This window comes from Dioszegia hungarica (assembly GCF_025882075.1).
Source record: "Dioszegia hungarica strain PDD-24b-2 chromosome Unknown MKK02contig_6, whole genome shotgun sequence".
Lineage (NCBI taxonomy): Eukaryota > Fungi > Basidiomycota > Tremellomycetes > Tremellales > Bulleribasidiaceae > Dioszegia > Dioszegia hungarica.
Window position 1 is genome coordinate 1,037,975 of NW_026515768.1, and position 17,444 is coordinate 1,055,418.

At 57.2% G+C, this 17,444-nt stretch overlaps 6 protein-coding genes across 6 annotated transcripts; 1 reads left to right on the forward strand and 5 right to left on the reverse strand.

Moving 5' to 3' along the window:
- Positions 1–1,837: 1,837 nt before the first annotated feature.
- Positions 1,838–3,889, reverse strand: MKK02DRAFT_42564 (armadillo-type protein; the record flags this gene model as incomplete). The annotated part of the gene is made up of 8 exons (XM_053092051.1): positions 1,838–1,848; positions 1,892–1,956; positions 2,000–2,223; positions 2,256–2,593; positions 2,625–2,870; positions 2,903–3,269; positions 3,300–3,548; positions 3,581–3,889. 8 exons carry the CDS (start codon positions 3,887–3,889, stop codon positions 1,838–1,840), a joined length of 1,809 nt encoding a protein of 602 aa, XP_052947953.1.
- Positions 3,890–4,191: 302 nt separating this feature from the next.
- On the reverse strand, positions 4,192–6,725 carry MKK02DRAFT_31665 (putative heat shock protein; the record flags this gene model as incomplete). The annotated part of the gene is made up of 6 exons (XM_053088356.1): positions 4,192–4,473; positions 4,516–4,866; positions 4,908–6,308; positions 6,341–6,539; positions 6,573–6,676; positions 6,720–6,725. 6 exons carry the CDS (start codon positions 6,723–6,725, stop codon positions 4,192–4,194), a joined length of 2,343 nt encoding a protein of 780 aa, XP_052947954.1.
- A 552-nt stretch (positions 6,726–7,277) lies between these two features.
- MKK02DRAFT_31666 (uncharacterized protein) lies at positions 7,278–8,482 on the forward strand (the record flags this gene model as incomplete). Its single annotated transcript, XM_053088357.1, has 4 exons — positions 7,278–8,003; positions 8,049–8,131; positions 8,175–8,233; positions 8,280–8,482. 4 exons carry the CDS (start codon positions 7,278–7,280, stop codon positions 8,480–8,482), a joined length of 1,071 nt encoding a protein of 356 aa, XP_052947955.1.
- Positions 8,483–9,569: 1,087 nt separating this feature from the next.
- Positions 9,570–11,679, reverse strand: MKK02DRAFT_42567 (major facilitator superfamily domain-containing protein; the record flags this gene model as incomplete). The annotated part of the gene is made up of 10 exons (XM_053092052.1): positions 9,570–9,589; positions 9,633–9,871; positions 9,915–10,066; positions 10,196–10,348; positions 10,462–10,546; positions 10,593–10,621; positions 10,667–11,023; positions 11,068–11,249; positions 11,293–11,439; positions 11,484–11,679. The coding sequence occupies 10 exons, from the start codon at positions 11,677–11,679 to the stop codon at positions 9,570–9,572; spliced, it is 1,560 nt and encodes a 519-aa protein (XP_052947956.1).
- A 756-nt stretch (positions 11,680–12,435) lies between these two features.
- MKK02DRAFT_42568 (putative N-acetylglucosaminylphosphatidylinositol deacetylase) lies at positions 12,436–13,388 on the reverse strand (the record flags this gene model as incomplete). The annotated part of the gene is made up of 3 exons (XM_053092053.1): positions 12,436–12,819; positions 12,863–12,953; positions 12,997–13,388. 3 exons carry the CDS (start codon positions 13,386–13,388, stop codon positions 12,436–12,438), a joined length of 867 nt encoding a protein of 288 aa, XP_052947957.1.
- Positions 13,389–13,668: 280 nt separating this feature from the next.
- Positions 13,669–17,203, reverse strand: MKK02DRAFT_23344 (putative cdk-related kinase; the record flags this gene model as incomplete). The annotated part of the gene is made up of 5 exons (XM_053086717.1): positions 13,669–13,752; positions 13,816–14,284; positions 14,317–16,490; positions 16,534–16,763; positions 16,807–17,203. The coding sequence occupies 5 exons, from the start codon at positions 17,201–17,203 to the stop codon at positions 13,669–13,671; spliced, it is 3,354 nt and encodes a 1,117-aa protein (XP_052947958.1).
- Positions 17,204–17,444: the final 241 nt, after the last annotated feature.

Here is a 17,444-nt window from a genome sequence, read left to right on the forward strand (position 1 = left end):
TATCCCCGGAGCTGGTATGTAGTTCAAGAACCCGGAGGTCGACTAGGGGGTACGTGCGGGGGGAGATGACATGAAACAGCCACAGCGTCACGGTAGACTCACGCCAGCAAGCTCCGAAAGTCGAGTTGACTTGTTAGCGCGGTCGAACGTCCTAGGCCAATAAGCAGCTTCCGACCTCGCCAGCCCCTCCTGTCATAGTGATCACGCACGACAGTCTTGCTGCAGTCTCCGCGTAAGACCAGGGTTATTTAGAGGCTACCTTGTGTCATTGGTCAATTCCAGCGCCGCAATACCAGCAGGTCGGCGCTCTGTCAATAGGCGGATATTCTCCTCGTCCCCGCCAAGTGGGCGATCTCTCCGATATAGCTAGTCGCAGCGAGTAGATCAGGCCCAGGAATCTCATCAGCCATGTTAGCCTATTTGCAGTCAGTGTGACTTGTCTTTGAAGCGCATGAGGCGAGCCTAGACCCTGGCTCGGATGTGCTAAAAAAACGCAAAAAAGTTGACCACGCGAAGCTAGGCTTCGATCCCGTTGTTCCATTCCCAAGGGCAGTAGTATGTAGTCTGTCAAGGGTGCTTTTCACAGCGTAATGGGTGCGGACAAAGTAGTTGGGCTATGGTTATAGTTGGGATATACTAGTTCAGCGGAAGACCAAGGACGACACTAAAGCTACCCAAGGTATTTCGCTCACTCCCGCCCCCCCACCCTCCCGTAAACGACGGGCCCGTGCACAATGTTCCCGCTGGGGTACGCTACGTAGTCGAGAGGTGAGAAGTGAGCGTAGCAATATACTGTTCCCGACAATATAACGGTCTGCTTGTGAGCCTTGCTTCGTGCTTGCGCCAGAAGTTGCCGAGGCCAGTAGCAGGCGAGGCGCAGTTCAGGCTGACACCTCTACGTCGTGTCGGATGATCTGCCAGCTCCGCTCCTGCTTCAGGGGCCGGACTGGCTGCTGAAGAGCAACAGTCACGACAAAACCCAGGCAGATCTAAGGACGAGTGGGTCAGCTGGAAGCAAGCGTCAGGCGAATTTGGCTGCGACCGAGCTGTGGGGACTGCAGGCACCGAAGTCGAGTCAGCCTGCAGTGCCGCCCGTAGTCACTTATCAGCATGCTGTTCCTCTAGTATACGAGCACAAGAGTGAGCAGTGCGTCAGCTATGGGCAAGACCTGCGCAGCAGTCGCAGAGACATTAACTCGTAGCAAGTCGCTGCCAGCCTGCTTCAAGCTGATATACGTTCGGGAAGCGCTATCGTGAGAAGAGTACATTCGCACTGCAGGTCAGTCTGTCCGACCCGCAGGTCACAAGACTCCAGAGAGAAGAGAAAGGAATCTCCTCACAAGTTATTCAAACATGTGGGACCTTTTTGTCCACCAGTAAGGTTCCTCGAACCAAGAAGGGGTTTTGACTGGCCCAGCCATACGTGAGGCCGCTTGCTAGGGATTAGGGCTCAGGCAGAGGAGGCATAGTAGGCACGGAGGGAGAGCAAGAGAGCAAAGGGAGCAGGGGAAGCCAGAGAAGGGCAGAGGGAGTGCTGTGGGCGAGGGGAAGCCAATACCCCGACCACATCTAGCAACGGCTTGGCCATCTAGGTAGCCTGCGTCCGCGCATAGTCCCACCAGTATATGCTGCCTACCCTAGCGCGGCTCCTCGCCTGGCCAACTTCTCAGCCTGGTCAACGCTCCATCCAACGTGTCCTGCCCAGTTCAGCATACATCAGTCAAGTGAGATCGATCGGTTCATTTGTGCATGCCCAGCTGCACAGTCGGTATATACGAAGCTGGTAGAGATATATCTATTGCCTCTTGTTGATTCTCGTTACATCAGACCATATCAATCACGACAATACTGAAAATCAGCTTGACCTAGCCAATCTCAGGAAGAGACTCACCCATTGGTTCACCCCTCTGAAAGTCATCCCCCGTCGTCCGCTCAAACGCCTTTGTTGCAAAGTATCTACAGATCAGCTACACTCTACCGATACACAGCGTTGACTTACCGGACATCCGCATCCGTATCCTCCTGGAGCTTCTTGAGCGCCGGTACGACCTTCCTGCCGACAATCTCCTGCCCCTCCGGACTACCCGCAAGCACCCCCGCAAGCGTCTCGAGACACTTGGCGACGTTGAAGCGGATATTTGGGATAGGGTCCGAGGCGAGCTGGAGCGCCGCATCGAGAACGGTATCCCGGATGATTTGGACATTGAGGCTGGTCGCCATGGTCTATGGTCAGCACAGCTCAAGTCGAAACCTACGGTAATGGCAAAGATGGTGGTCATTCGGAAGAGATAGTTTGGGTGCTCGCCCATGGCCAGGACCTTGGGGATGATGGTCGTCCTTGCCCAGTCCACGCCAAAGACATCCGTCAGGCGCTTGAGGTTGATGGTGGCCGCCTCGCGGATGCTAAAGACGGTATCGCCCAACCACGACATGCAGAGCGTGCCGAGCTTGTCGTCAAAGAATTGCACGCCGAGCTGAGTGGCGAGGAGGGGAATGTACTCGATGATGGCTTGACGGACCCGCCATTGCTTGTCCTCGGCGAGCTCCATGATGGCGGGAAGAAGCGCTTGCGACAAGCGATCAATGCCGATAACTACATCAGCTCCGTCATATACTTCACTCACCATTGTTGACCTGCTCGAGCTTGCTGATGAGGTTCAAGCGGACCTCGGAGAAGTCATCCTTGAGCAGGGCGAGAAACATGGGGAGGAGGTGCTGGACGGTCGCATCGGTACCGAGAAGCGGGGCGAGCCCGGAAATCTGGGTAGCGAGCGCAGCGCGGACGTGCTGGCTCGAGTCGGTAGACAGATCGGTGATGCAGGGGAGGAAGCGAGCGAGGATGACTTCCCGGTCGACCAGCTTGGCAAAGCCTAAAGTCAGCCAATACCACAAAAGTGCTCACCTGGGATCTGTCCAGCACCAGCGGTCCTGACCTCGGCCTCATTATCCTTCAACAGGCCGGCAAACGCGCCAACCAACTCCTCCCTCACAATTCCATCTCCAACCGCCTCGGCCAGCGCCACAAATTCGTTGGCAACCATGTACCGTACGCGCCAGCTCTTATCGGAAACGCTGACCCGGAGCGGCTCGAGGAGGTGGTCTTTTGTCTCGGCAGCGGAGAGATTCTGTGCGAGCGCGATGAGGTCGGGAATGGTGAGGAGGCGGACCGAGTCTTGGTCGTCGGCCGCGAGTTTGCGGTAGAGGGGGATGATCTCAGAGATGAGAATGTTGTGTTGGCCATTGACCTTGGCAGCGGCTTTCGCAAAGGGCTATATCAGCTTTGTCGACACTGAACTCACTCCGAGGGCCTTGGCAGCAGCGCGTCGAACCATGGGCGTATCGTCCGAAACCAACGTCGCAAACATGCGGCGCATCTCGGTCTGCGTCTCGGGCGCGGCGGTGGGGTAGGGTGCGGCGAACAAAGCACAGGCGGATGTACGGGAAGTGAACCAGTCACCCTGGCAGAGACGGCGGAGGAGGGGGAGGAAGTGCTGGTCGAGGACCGGAGCAGAGAGGAGGACGGTGATTTTGGAGATGCTCTCCGCGGCCTGGAATCAGCTCGTGATGGACTAAAGCTTACCTTGTCCCTGACCAGAGTCTCTTCCACAGCCGCCAGGTTCTCCAGTGGGCCCAGGATGCACCACGCGTGCTCCTTGCCGCCGACATACTCTGCAAACCCGCCCAACTCCTCGGCGAGAACCAAGAGCACTTCATCCTCGTCATCCAGCTGGTCCTGGAGGAAAGGGATCAACTCGTCCCGCGTCCGCTGAGGTCCGAGGGCGAGTGCGATAGTGGATAACCGCCTGATAGAGGAGAGACGAAGGACGACATCCTCGGACTTGAGCTCATCCATGAGGAGGTGGATCGGGTAGAGGGAAGAGTCGGACATTGCGGCTGAGTTGTTGGCGGAAGGGGGTGGTATTTAGCTCTGAGGCCTAGGGTGCTACAGTTGCGTATCTAGCCTAGCTGCTGTGTGCTCGTGATTGTTGATCTATGGAGCACTGGCTAGAGCTTGAGGTATGTATCACAAAGGAAGTTGCTTGCGCGCATTGACGCGCTATCAACCATACCGGCGGCGTTCACCGGGAATTACCCCAGTGGCGCCACATCATCATCTCACAACTATGTACTTCTCAGCCTTCTCGTAGCTTGCAGCCGTGCATTCTATTCTACCATCATCTAAATCGACACTTAATCAACGTCCATCTCCTCAATCTTGGGTCCTCCATCCTCCGCCTCAACATCCATCTCCTCCTCCTGCTTGGGAGCCTCCTTCTTCTCCTCCTTGGGCGCCTCGGTCGTCTTGGCCCGGGGCTTGGGGCGGTTGATGATGGCGGCGCAGGTGTACTGGACGTCCTCCTTGCGCTTGAGGATTTCGGAAGAGATGATGACGGGCTTGACGTTCTTGGCCTTCTCGCCTTGGCGGTAGAGACCATCGTCGAGCCATTGCTGAGTGGTGGCACACTTTTCAATCTAGAAATTAGCGTGACCCTTCATATTCTTAAAACCACTTACCACTTTGTTGATGTCCTCTTCCGGGAGATGGCTGTACTTTTCATCCCCAGACTGCGCGGCAGTGAGGTATGTGTTGAGGACCTCACGAAGCTCAGACGCAGCCTTGGGCCGGTCCTCACTCTCCTTCCACCGAAGCTGGATCGGGTCGCCCATGACCTTGAGCTTGTCGAGACGCTCAACGTATTGCGACTTGGTCGCGTCCTCGCCCTCCTCCGAGTAGAGCCAGTCCTCGGCCTCTTGCAGACCAGCAAGGAGATCGCTCTTCTCCTTCTCCTGGACGTAGATGGCGTACCGGCCGTCAAGCTTGGACCGGTTGTCGTAGACGTACTCTTCAAGCGCGTTTTTGCGGTCCTGACCATTAGCGCAGCTCAACCTCCACCAGGTGTACTCACCTCGGTCTCCATAACCAGCTTGTCATCCGCGGCCATCTTGCCCTCCTTCTCCGTCATGTCATCCACCAGCTTCTTGTCGACCGCGGCGTACTGCGCAACGACCGGGCAATCCCCCTTGCGCTGAATCTTCTTGACCAGCTTCTTCTCCTCCTTCTTGTCCTCGCCCTCCCCGGTCGTCACCGTCTCCTCCTTCTCGACCTCCTCGACCATGTACGCGCCTTCAAAGTTGAGGACACCGTGCAGGTTCAACCGCGTCTTGACCTTGACAACCGCGAGCTCGCCTGATGCCGGCTTTTCGACGTTTTTGACGGTGAATTTGCCAATCCAGGGGTTGGTGCCCTTGGGGAGGTTCTCGGGCTCGGCGTAGCTTGCCTCGAGCTCGAACGGACCCTGGCGGTAGAAGGTGAGGATCTTGGTGGATGGGATGGGATTGCCGGTAGGGAAGACGGTGAGCTCCGTGTCCTCGTCCGGATTGCCGGCCTCCTTCTCCCAAGTGACCTTGATGGGGTAGGTGGCAATGTCGTGAACGGCAAACTCGCGCACGCGGAAAACGGGCGAAAGCGAGGCGCAGGCAAAGGTGGCACCGCGCGCAATAGCCTCGTCCTGGTTGAGGGTAAAGCCGAGGGTCTTGCCGTTGAAGAACGACTGGATCCGCTCCTTGATGGCGGGAATACGGGTAGATCCGCCGACAAGCTCGACCGCATCGATCTGGTCCACCGTCAACCCCGCCTTGGCCAGCGCCTCCTTGATGGGGTCCTGGACGCGAGCGAGCAGGAACTCGGTCAACTGCTCAAACTCCTCCCTCTTCAATGACCCCACCGCGTCCACATCGTTCATCAAACTCTCGACATTGATGGGCGCCTCCCCGTTCGCCGACAGGACCTTCTTCATCCGCTCGCACCCAGTCGTCAACCGGAAGACGGCCTTGGGCGAGTTCATGACGTCGATCTTGTACTTTTTGTCAAACTCCTTGGCAAAGTGCTGGACCAGCGCATAGTCAAAGTCACGACCACCAAAGTGGCGGTCGTAAGCGGTCGACTTGACATTCAGCTGGCCCTTGGAGAAGCCGACGACCGAGACCGAGTAGTTGGAGTGACCGACGTCGATAAAGCAGACGTGACGTTGAGCGTCCGCCGACTCGGGGAGATCCGCCTTGGTGATACCGTAGCCGAGGGCGACGGCGGTGGTGTCGTTGATGAGACGAAGGGGGTTGAGGCCGGCAATGTTGGCGGCGTCAATGAGGGCGCGGCGCTGAATGTCGGTGTACCATCCGGGGACGGCGATGACGACGTCCGAGACGGCCTGCTTGAGCTCTGCAGCGGCAATGTCTCTCAGGCGGCCGAGGTAGGAAGCGACGAGCTGTGTAAAGGTGAAGGTGTTGGGCTCGCCAAGGTAGTTGACCTGTAATTAGCTTTGCCGGGATGGGAGCTCACCTTGACACCAATTGTCCCGTTCACGTCCACGAGCTGAGCATTGATAAACTTCTTCTCATACTCCTCAACCTCGGGGTCCTGCAGTGTCCGCCCAATCAATCGCTTCAACGACCCGACGGTGTTTTTGAAGTTGGAGGTTTCGGCGGTCTTGGCGGATTCACCAATGAATCGTTGGCGAGGGGTGAAGGATACGAGCGAGCTGAGATTAGCTATGAAGCGGAGTAGAGCTTACGGGGTGGCTCGGTTTGACACCTCATTGACGATAATGTCAATACCACGGTGACGGGCGACACCGATTTTGGAGTTCAAGTTCCCGAGATCGATACCGACGACGCTCTGCTTGTCAGCTGTATCGCTTGAGGTGTAGAGCTGTACTTACAGCCATTTTGATAGATGTTTTGGATGTGTGTGTAGGTAGGTAGAGATGATACAAAGCAAGGAATTCAGCAACGGCGTGGAGGTCCTTCGAACTTTTCAGAGCTTCCAGCTACTTCCAGAAGGGTCGAAATAGGCGCAGAGTAATCCACACGCCTATATGTAGCTGTATTTGATAAGCTTGATACGATGACGTGGTGACAGCTCTGACGCGCCGGATTTATTTCGAACTGTTTTCGCCGCAAGAGGCAACGGATGGGCGGATCGACGAGGTATATCACTTGTTTCGGCCCAGCATTCCGTCGCCGGGCACCTCTTGCTCCTTCCGAACACCAGCAGCTTCGGAGAAGGCGCGCAGCGCGTGACGAAGAGTGCGATGGGTGCATGGCAGGGATGGTGATGTCGACTTCACCTCATTCTTACCGTGTCATTTTTTGGTCCTTTTCGAGCTGGCTCGCTTCCTGGTTCTCGGTTGACTTCGGCTTCGACAGTCATACCCGACCACTTACACTCCTTCACCGCAGCGCGGCCATACACCCTTGACGGGCATCACTTTAGCAACATGCTTTTTAATCCGCTCGTCCTACTCCCCTTCCTCCCTCTCTTCCTAGCGGCACCGTCGCCTGTGGCGTATAATCCCTTTCCCCCGCCCAATCTCGACGTCATTCCGCAGGCTCACCTCTATCATGGTCGTGCATCATTCAGCCCCGAGCTGCTCACGGCATACCGCACCGCCGAGAACCTGGGTACGAGCCCGGCGCAACGGTTCGTGGAGGGAGGGAAGCACTACAAGCGGGGAGCGAGTAATTTGCAGCTGAGGGGAGTGGGACAAGGGCGGAAGAGCAAGGTCAGGGTGGTCAAGCGAGCAGCAACGACCTGTCGGCCCATCACGACCTCGTCGGTCTCGGCCACCATCACTCCCACATCCACCGCCAGGCCCACCACGAAATACGCTACGGTGGATGCTCCGAGCCGAAGCAAGACGTCCAGTCTGCCTTCGGAGACTTCCGTTGCTCCATCTGAGAGCTCTGCTATCAGCTCTTCCATGGCATCATCGAGCTCTGCCGTGCCAAGCCCCAGCTCCAGCACCTCGATCGCTGCCAGCTCCTCTTCGTCGCCATCGCCCTCCCCATCTCCCACACCCTCACCATCCCCATCTCCATCGCCTTCCCCTTCCCCCTCGCCCTCTCCCTCCCCGTCACCCTCTCCCTCTCCACCAAAGCGCATCACCAACGACCCAAGCGGGACGGACGGACCTTTCTCTGGATGGGGAACGTGGTACGATGTGGTATGTCCTCCTGCGCTCAACCAAGACGTCGAGCTGATAAAGTAGGGCCTGGGCGCTTGCGGCAAGTGGGACACTCCGGATCAACCCATCGTCGCTATAGCTGCCGAATTGATGGACAACTGGCCGGGGTAGGTCCATCCCTTTTGACACAGCATCCCAGCTGACTGGCAGATACGACGGCCGGAACCCCAACAACCACCCCATGTGCGGCAAGCACCTCAAAATCACCTGTAAGTCTGTCCCTCTCTGTGCAAGAGCTTTTTGCTGACATGGTAGGGGGCGGCAAGTCCACCATCGCGCGCGTAGCCGACCGCTGCCCCGGCTGCGCCGTCCGCTCACTCGACATGTCCAAGGGGCTATTCGAGTCCTTTGCGACCCTGGACGTCGGGCTGTTGGGGATGGACAGCTATACCGGCAACATCACCTGGAGCTGGGTGGAGGGTCAAGGGGCTCTGCCGAGCTTGCCTTTTACTCCATGAGGTAGTGATCAGGAGGGGGAGGGGAGGATCTCGAAAAAGGACATTGGACGTGGACTTTGGGATGTGTGGTACCATGCGGCTGGCCCGGTGGTCCACAGTAGATAGTTAATAATAGGTAGAAGTCAATGGATACTCCACAATATGCATCTATAACTTTGCAAGCAGTCGAAGGGCTGGACTCGAAGCAGCGAGCAACTGGGCGTGGGGTATCTCTCTGCTTGTATAGGTACTACGCTTATCCCTTGCGCCGGGGTAGGCAGCCTCTCTGCTCCTGCTCCGTTGGGACTTATTGTGTGGTCTAAGACCACTCCATTCCCTGAACGTTGAAAATACCGCTGCGGAGGTGCTAGAGAACCGGCCTACGAGCTCGGCTAAGCACCTCGATGCTGTGACCCATCCAGAACGCCTAGCGATGCACGTTTCAGTGTTGCTGGACGATGTGGCAGGCAGAGAGGCCAACCTGTCATGTGTTCCATTACCGCTCCATTCTCTGGTGTGGCTGTGAAGGTGGCAGAAAAATGAGCTACGAGCTCGGTCAAGCACCTCAACGCTGTGAACCATCGAGAAAGCCTAGCGATGCGCTTCAGTGTTGCTGGACGACGGGGCAGGCAGAGAGACCGACCTGTCACATCTTCTGATACCGCTCCATTATCTGGTGTGGCTGCGCAGCTGCTAGAAGCGGTTGCTGTCGCCCTTCCATAAGCCTAGCGATGCGCTTGTCAGTGTTGCTGGTGAGGGAGGCCCTCCGGTCAAGACTGTTAATGGAGTGGGTAGATCTCGCTCTACATTTTAGCTTCCGTTTGTTTCACCTTTGCAGCTGGTTTCATGTTGGTTTCATAGTAGCCATACTCTTCAGATGCTTCTATACCGCATTTTAACAAAGACAACCCCGCACCAGCTGGCCTCTGATGTAGAAACGAGGATACCAAGGTCCGCTAGCCATGAGGACTCGGCACTCAGACGACATAATACCTTGCTCCATGCATGCTAGATTATACAAGCTCAGCATTGACGATTCCCAAAGTCCCATAGTTCCTGCGAGCCAACAAAACACAGACAAGCTCCACTTTTCACTTGGCGACCCAATCTAAATGACATAGCGGAAGCCTGACTGTCAGCATTGATCACTGCAATACGAAAGGCAACTCACCCTGAGCCTTGTCGTAGAACTCGTGAGTGTCCAAGTGCGTACCCGCTGGCGGCCTGCCGCCCTCGGCCTCATCCCTGCGCTTGTTCTCGAAGCGGTAGTAGAGGGTCATGCTGAGAGCGATGAGGAGACCAAACGCCTGGAACGCAATGTTGACGATTGAGCCCTTGGTGTACGAGGGTCCCTCAACCGAGGGGAAGAGGAAACTGGCGGCGAGCGAGAGGGACTGTCCAATGGAGTTGCTGGAGGTCAGCCACGACCACAATCCAGCGTGGAAAGACCTACAGGTAACCAAGAGCCGTCGCACGCTGCGATTCGTTCGGGTTATTACCGGCTTGCCAGGAAATAATAAGCGGGATGTTGGTGTAGCCGGCAGTGACGATGCAGCAGCAGGCAAAGTATCGGGCAGAGTACTGGGACTGGGAGATGTTGGCAGCCTAAAAGTCAGCGCCATTCTCGGTCCAATCTCTCTGTCCCCAACCCGGCCAGACCCGGCGAAGGCGAGTCACTGGTATCCGATTGCTGAGTGCAAAGGAAGTTGGACCCAAGGCACCCGAGAAACTTACCGGAACGGAGAGGAGAATCGCCCAGCCGACAATACCGATCAAGAAGACCGACATGATGGGGATACCGCGGCTTTGCTTGTAGTCGGAGAACGAGGTGAGGAGCAGCATGAATACGAGGGCGACGGCATACGGGGGCACGGTGAAAAGTTGGGCCTGAAAGTCAGTCATGGGTTTTTTTGAATGCGGATTTTTTTGGGAGTTTTGGCAACTCCTCTGGGACTCTCTGGGACCCTCTGGGATGCTCTGGGGATGTACAGGGGACGTACCTGAGCATTCGAGTAGCCGAAACCTTTAATAATCGTCGGCAGGAAGCCCCCCACACTTGCCAGGGTCAAGTTCATGCACGAGTACCTTTCTGTCAGCTAAAAGAAATCTGAAAAAATCAAGTGGAACTCACATGATGGCAATGACGTATGACTTCCAGTCCTGACGCTGTCAACCTGTCCCTATGACAGAAGAGAATTGACCTACCGTAGCACACCGCTTGACACCCTTCCAGTCGATACCGAGCTCGGAAGAAACGCCGGCGGAACGGTTGAGACGGGTGAGACACAATGTGCGCTGGTCCTCGGTGAGGTAACGCGAGGTCTCGGGACGGCCGGGCATGAAGAAGAAGGCGACGATACCGAGCAGTACCGATGGGCACCCCTCGATGAGGAAGAGGATACGCCATTGGGCGATGGAGGAACGCTGGATGGATGAAACACCGAAGGAGATGAGACCGCCGAATGCGCCGGCGAGGGCACCGGCCGAGATGAAGAGACCGACACGTTTGGCGAGATCGCGCTTGGTGTACCAGAGCGACAGGTGGAAGGCCATCGCTTGACCCTAGCGAGTTAGAAAAGTTATGTCCAAAAAAAAATGTAACTTACGAACATGGCCTCGCCGATACCGACAAAGAGACGGCAGACAAACACACCGGCGGGGTTCATGGCGGCCGCCTGGCAAGTCGCGGCGACACTCCAGATGAGACATCCGATGGCGATAGTGGTGCTAGGGTTGTACTGCTTGGCGAGAAGGGTACCAGGGATGGAGAAGACGATGTAGGTGATGACTAGACGTCAGCGGTAGCCTTGCTCAATCTATGGTGGACGTACAGAAGCAGACGAGGGCGATCGAGTAATTAGTATCGCTGTTGTTCAGAGTCTGCTCCTGAAGACCTTGGAGACGGGCATTGGCCAAGTTTCCTCGGTCAAGGTAGGCCGAGAGATAGAGGAGGACAGCAAAGGGGAGGATGCCGAGATCTTAAAGTCAGTTTTGCTTTCCTCCCGGGTGGTGAGTTACTTACCCAGCTTCATGATGAGCTTGCGCTCCGCCTTGGCTAGCTCGCTCTTGTGGGCAAAACCAGACTCGCTGTCGGCGTATCGACTGCTGCCCTTGTCGCCGTCGGTCATCCTGGTGCCAGTGGGCTGGAGGGATTCGCCGTCCATGTGGTTCTCGTGAACCATGTCGGGCTTCTCGCTCATTGCGACGCGCTTGGACATCTTGACAGTGAGTGCGGGTTGGCAAGTGTGAGGGGGATGAGCGGGATGGAAATCGTCGGGGGAAAAGAGTCCGGGTTTTATACCTCTCGCGTTAGTATGGATCAGCGCGAGCGGGTTCAGTCAGAATCAGGGGTGGGACCCCATTGTGCCTGCCGGAGGATGAGCCCGGCGGATACAGCTGCGGGTTCGGAATGATCCCACCACTGCCAGCGCCACTAGGGCAAGGCTAAGGACGGTCATGAGATGGATGGACAAATCATGAAAGCTGAGATCCAAATCCCGTGACCTAAGGAATGCTCAAAATAGTCCGCGAGCTGCCGGCAACTCCTCTTTTTAGCTCAGATCTGTTATTTCAAGCGGAGATCTGCGGGGCCAGGCTTGAAAGATCGGTCTGTAACTGCTGTAAGCTTACCGCCCTAGCGCGTCGCACAGCGTTGGTATATCGGTCCGGTCCCGCCGGTTCTATCTTCCACCACTCCTGTCCCGATATAACCGATGCGATCTGTCCCGAGGTGTAGATTAGATAGCAAGTGAGGTGGCATCTTTGATGCAGGTATCGATAAGCTGCATCGCATAAGATCGCCTACTTCCAGATCGACAGAGAGCACTAGGACCTGCGGCGAGCAGAACGTCGCCTTGGGTGAGGCTTCCCCTGCCCTGCTGCGCTTCCCCTTCGTGGTCGCCGCCAGTATAGCTTGCATGGCAGTCGCGACCACTGCCCGCCCGGGTGGCCAGTCTCATCTCCACCCGATACTCTTACACCACCAATGTCAGGTCATTTGCCCACATCAACCCACTTGACGCCAGCCACCCATACCGATACCAAGTCATTTGCGACTTGTGCTCCCTCATCGCCCGGACGCTCCTTATCCAGTCGGTCCCGCTCGAGGTGACGGAAAAGTCCGCCTTGACTGGAAGCTTAACGTCGAACAAGTCTGCCCATTCCGACATGCCCTTGGCGAGCTGATAGTAGCCCCGACGGAAGACCGGGTTGAGTGGACCAGAGTACTTTTTGAGGATGGACGGGGTGTTGAGGTGGTAGAGCATTGTGGGGTGTGTGGAGGAGGGGGCGGGGCGGAAAGACGAAAGCGAGGCGTGGTTGGGATGCGCAGAGATGCCGTGCTTGTCGAAGGTGACGATCTGGATGTCAGCCGGGGACAGATGTTAGATAGAAACAACTCACTACGTCAGCAGGCTGGTCAGAGAGGTATTCGCTGACTGCACGCTGGACGTCCTCGCTCCTCCAGACCGCTCCCATATTATCAGGGAATGACCTAATTATCAGCTGAGCAGTGTTGTTGAAACATATCGACTAACGAGTCGTTCAGCCACTTGACATGGCTCTCTTGCAATCCAAAAACCCCATAGCTCCGCTTCAGCTCCTCTACCCTCTCCGCGCCCAGGCCCTCCGCGTTCCCCGTGGACAGACACAACCCCCTCACTTCCCACCCATGGTTCTTCAGCCCCATGATGGTGGGCGAGAAGAACATGGCTTCATCGTCGGGATGAGCAGTGAGTATGAGCGCTGTGCGGCCCGCACCCGTCGCATCGATATGGGCGCGCGGTGAGTGGTGGTAGACCGGTTGTAATTGAGTATTGAGGGAGGGCGGGGGTATGATCATGGCCAGAAGCAGGGCCGTGAAGCTCCACAAGATGGGCAGAGTCAGGGTCGCCTGGATGTTCCAGATAGTGTGTGCGCGGGACGGCATAGTATGATGGGTACACGATAGATGATAGAGGTGCAACGGAGCTTTTAAGAAAAGTTGGAAGGAACGTGTGTGGACTGGCCAGGCCAAAACACCAAGCGCGTGCCTTAAAACGGATATCCGGCGAACTCCGCGAGGGGTGATGCTCTTCCGTCCTCACATGTGAGCTAGCCGAGAAAGCTCCTGCGTTGTGTCGTGCAGCAAGTCTACCATGTGCATGTGCGTTACAGCGTACGACAGCTTTCATCCCTGACGACACTACAGTACCCGCCTCACAAGCACTTTAAGGATGTGGTGGAGGCCGTTGCTTATCCGCCACGCTGGCTAGGGCTGCAAAAGGGGGTAGAGTATTCGTCTGGCCAGCCCGCTGGCCTTGTTGAGGGGGCTGGGCATCAGCACAGACCACCCATACAAAAAGCCAACTTACAACTCGAAACATCGGATTGATCAAACCCTGCCCCTCCCAGTCGTTGATAGGAGGCAAGCCCTGCTGCACATAGTCCCGTCCTATTCCCTGACCCATCGCCACCGCCGTGCCTGTTGGATGACCGTATGGGCTGGTGGGCGCAGAGCCTTGTGTCTGGGAAAACATCTCGGTAGAGCCGTGATGATGGAGGTACTGCGTCGGGACAGGCGGGAGGTCGTGCAAGCTGAGCGCGCTTTGACCGTGCAGTGACATGCTGCTCTGTCCGTGGCGACCAAGACTCGTCGAGGAGGAAGAGCCGACATTGGCGTGGACCCTAAAGTCGTTGGCGAGCTGAGAGTCTTGGGACAGATTCGATATAGACATCAAGCGTGATTTGGAAGCGGATCGGGATCCAGGCTTGTTGAGCGAGTGCGAGGCGTGTCGGCGGGACTGGCCTTCATGAATGGGATCGAAATTTCGGCGCGGGCCGGGACTATCGTCAGTGATGCTCGTCCCTCCACTTACTCGCTATCTATAGTCCCAATGGTCAAGGCGCTCCGACTCTTCAAGCTGTTGATATCCAAGCTCGATCTGGAATGATCAAGATCATCATCCCTTCTCCTCGCCTTGTGCCGAGCTCCGTACAGAGGATCCCGCTCCATCTCCATTCTGTCCCGCTGAGCCAACGCCGCGATGGACACGCTCTGACTCCCGCCCGACTCGTGAGAGTGTACGCTGACAGCGCTCTGCCCTGCCGGATGCGGCAACGCGAGGCTCGCGCGGGAACCCGATGCCGTCTGACCGAGGTTGGCCGACGAGCCGACGCCAAGATTGTTGACATTTGTCAACTTGCTAGGCTCGAACGATGAGGACGCATTCAACTCAAAGTCTTGCCCTTGCTTGACTGCGCCTTCTCGCTTCTGCATGACCGCCCGCGCGCGCTCCTTTTGCCGTTCCACTGCCGCCTCGCGCTTCTGCTTTTCCACTTCCCGTGCTTGCCGCTCCGCCTCCTTCTTGGCCTTTTTGGGGTCCAGTATTGTAGCTGGATCGACCGGCCGTGGTTGATTCCCAGATTGTGTGCGCTTGAGCGACGACCCAGCGTATCCGGTATGCTCATCCACGGGCGGAAGGTGCTTCTCGCTGGACCCAAAGACGCTGGATAGACCCCACTTTTTCTTCTTGCTGACGGCGCCGACAGGTGCGGGCGGAGGAGGCATGTATACCGGCGCTGACTCGATGGGCACGATGGGGGGAGGTACCTGCGATCCGGCACGACGAGGATCAGTGTCGTACTGGTTCTGCCGTTCGACGTACTGCGCGACCTCGTCCCGAGATGGCCGAGTGGGCCTGGTACGCGGCTGATCCGAAATGTTGAGGCCGGACATGGAGGGAGTGTGCTGTCTGGCGGACGCAGAAGACCCGTCGGGCGTGGCGTACGCTGGATGCGATTCTTGCCACCGCTTGTCTCCCGCCAAAGGCGGCGGCCGATCGCCATAAGATGCTAGATCTTCCGTAGGAAGGTCCAGCTCCCGGAGCTGATTGACCAGCGCAGAGGCGCCAAAGACTCTGCCGTCCGCTTCGCCGTGTGGGGGGAAGAATAGCCGTCCCGAACCCGAGCGAGAGCCGTGGTCCGGAGTGCTGATTGGCGGAGGAAGGATACGCATATCCCCGTCCGCGAAAGCAGGGCGGGTTGGGGGTTGAGGCATCGCTTGATGGGAGTGGGATGGGGGAATTTGCCGGGGAGGAGCTGTGAGGTTGGGAGCGGGTTGCCGTAGCGCGCCGGGAGCTGGTTGACCCTTTGAGAAGGGTACTCTGGGAATGGGCGGTGTTTGACGGAGATGGGGAAGGGTTTCGTGAAAATAGGGATGTTCGATGCACTCGGCCGAGGTGAGCCGATAGCGGGGGTTGTACCGGAGGAGATCCGAGATGCAGTCGATTAGGGACTGCGGGACGTTCTCGCTGAACAGGCCCCGAAAGTGAACGGGCTTGAGCTTGGGGAACGAGAAGCCGACATTCTTGGCGAGCTTGATTCCCGTGTTCCAGCTTCCGCCGCCGATGGTCCGTCCTCTCTCATCATGCCCGTATTCGGACGACGGATCACCCATCGTCCCGCAAATCCGAAAGACCTGGTCGATTTCGGAGACACCGGGGAAGAGGGGTTTGAGATTGACCATCTCCGCCAGGATTGTCCCCAGCGCCCACATGTCCACCGGCGGGCCGTACTCTCTCGACCGCAGTAGCACCTCTGGGGCGCGGTACCACCTGGTCGAGACGTACTCGGTGTATGGAGGTTTGCTATTGGTGGCTCGAGCTAAACCAAAGTCCGCCAACTTGACAATCACGGAGACGTCCTTTTCATACCGCATCTCCACCTCTTCCGTACCCCGCGCGTTGATGGTATTGAGTGTGGCCGCCGTGAGATAGTCGGTCAAGCCGGTAGTGGTGACGAGGAGGTTTTCTGGCTTCATATCGCGATGAAAGTAGCCGTGAAGGTGGATATGGTGGAGTCCGGCAGAGATCTGGTGAAAGCAGGAAGCGACGAGTCCGGCTGCGAGCGGTCGACCTCGACGCGATTTGGTGAGCTGATAGAGGTTTCCCTCCATGCACTCAAATACAAAGTAGAGCTCGCGAGATTTGGGCGAGATGAAGGCGTCGTAGAGGGGGATAATGTTGTCGTGAGGTGGTATTAGGCGGAGGGACTGCATGTCAGCCGGCTAGGATGTAGGCAGGGACCAAACTCACAGCCAATTCCCCTAGATTCTTCGCCTCTCCCCATCCTCCCTCCCATACCCGCTTCATCCTCTTCAGCGCAACCAGTTTCTTTCCCGACCACTCTGGCCTCGCACCCGCTCCGCACTGCATGGCTGAGAGGTACGTCTGCGCCCGCACCGGCGAATGCCAGTCGCATAGCCATACAGTGCCGAAACTGCCGTCCCCGAGGCACTTGACCTCGGTATAGGATCTTTCCCCAACTAGCAAATTAGCTTTTGCAAGTTTCCAGATGTCAAGACTTACAAGGATCGTCCACGCCGACCCGCCCATCCTCATGCTCTACTGGTCGCTCTTCCCTCCTCCTCTCACTTCCACTCGGCCTCCGGTAGGTGGATGGACCCGCCTGCTGACCCCACTCTCCGTTGTAGGCAGGTTGCACCTGGTTCTGCTGCTGAGAGAATTTCGAGGGCGAGGGCGAATGATGGGAAGGAGAGGGAGACGCGTACTTGGCCGCCGAATAGTACTGTGCCGAAACTGGGCTGGGGTAAGGCTCCCCCGCTGGGTAGTGCGAGGGGGAGGATGTGTGCTGTGGATAGCTAGGATGGTGATGTGGGGGTGGAGGCTGATATGGATGTTGAAGATAGGTCGATCCGCTCGAGCCGATCGAGACGGTCGGTTGAGGCGATATATCATACCCCATCCTCTCGGCGGAGGATATGATCCTGCCCCGCCCGTCGAGGTGATTTGGCGTCGACGTTGAGGACATGGTGAGATATGCCTCGCGGTCGTTGAGGGGCGGCGAGATGGGCAGAGAGGGGCCAAGAGTGGTCATGACCAGCGTCTGCTCATGCGTGGCGTCGCCTCTGAGGATGTGCCCTGTCCCGAGCCGACCCGCCTACGCGTTAGGATGACAAGAGTCGGCGCAAGAGAGATGGACGGTA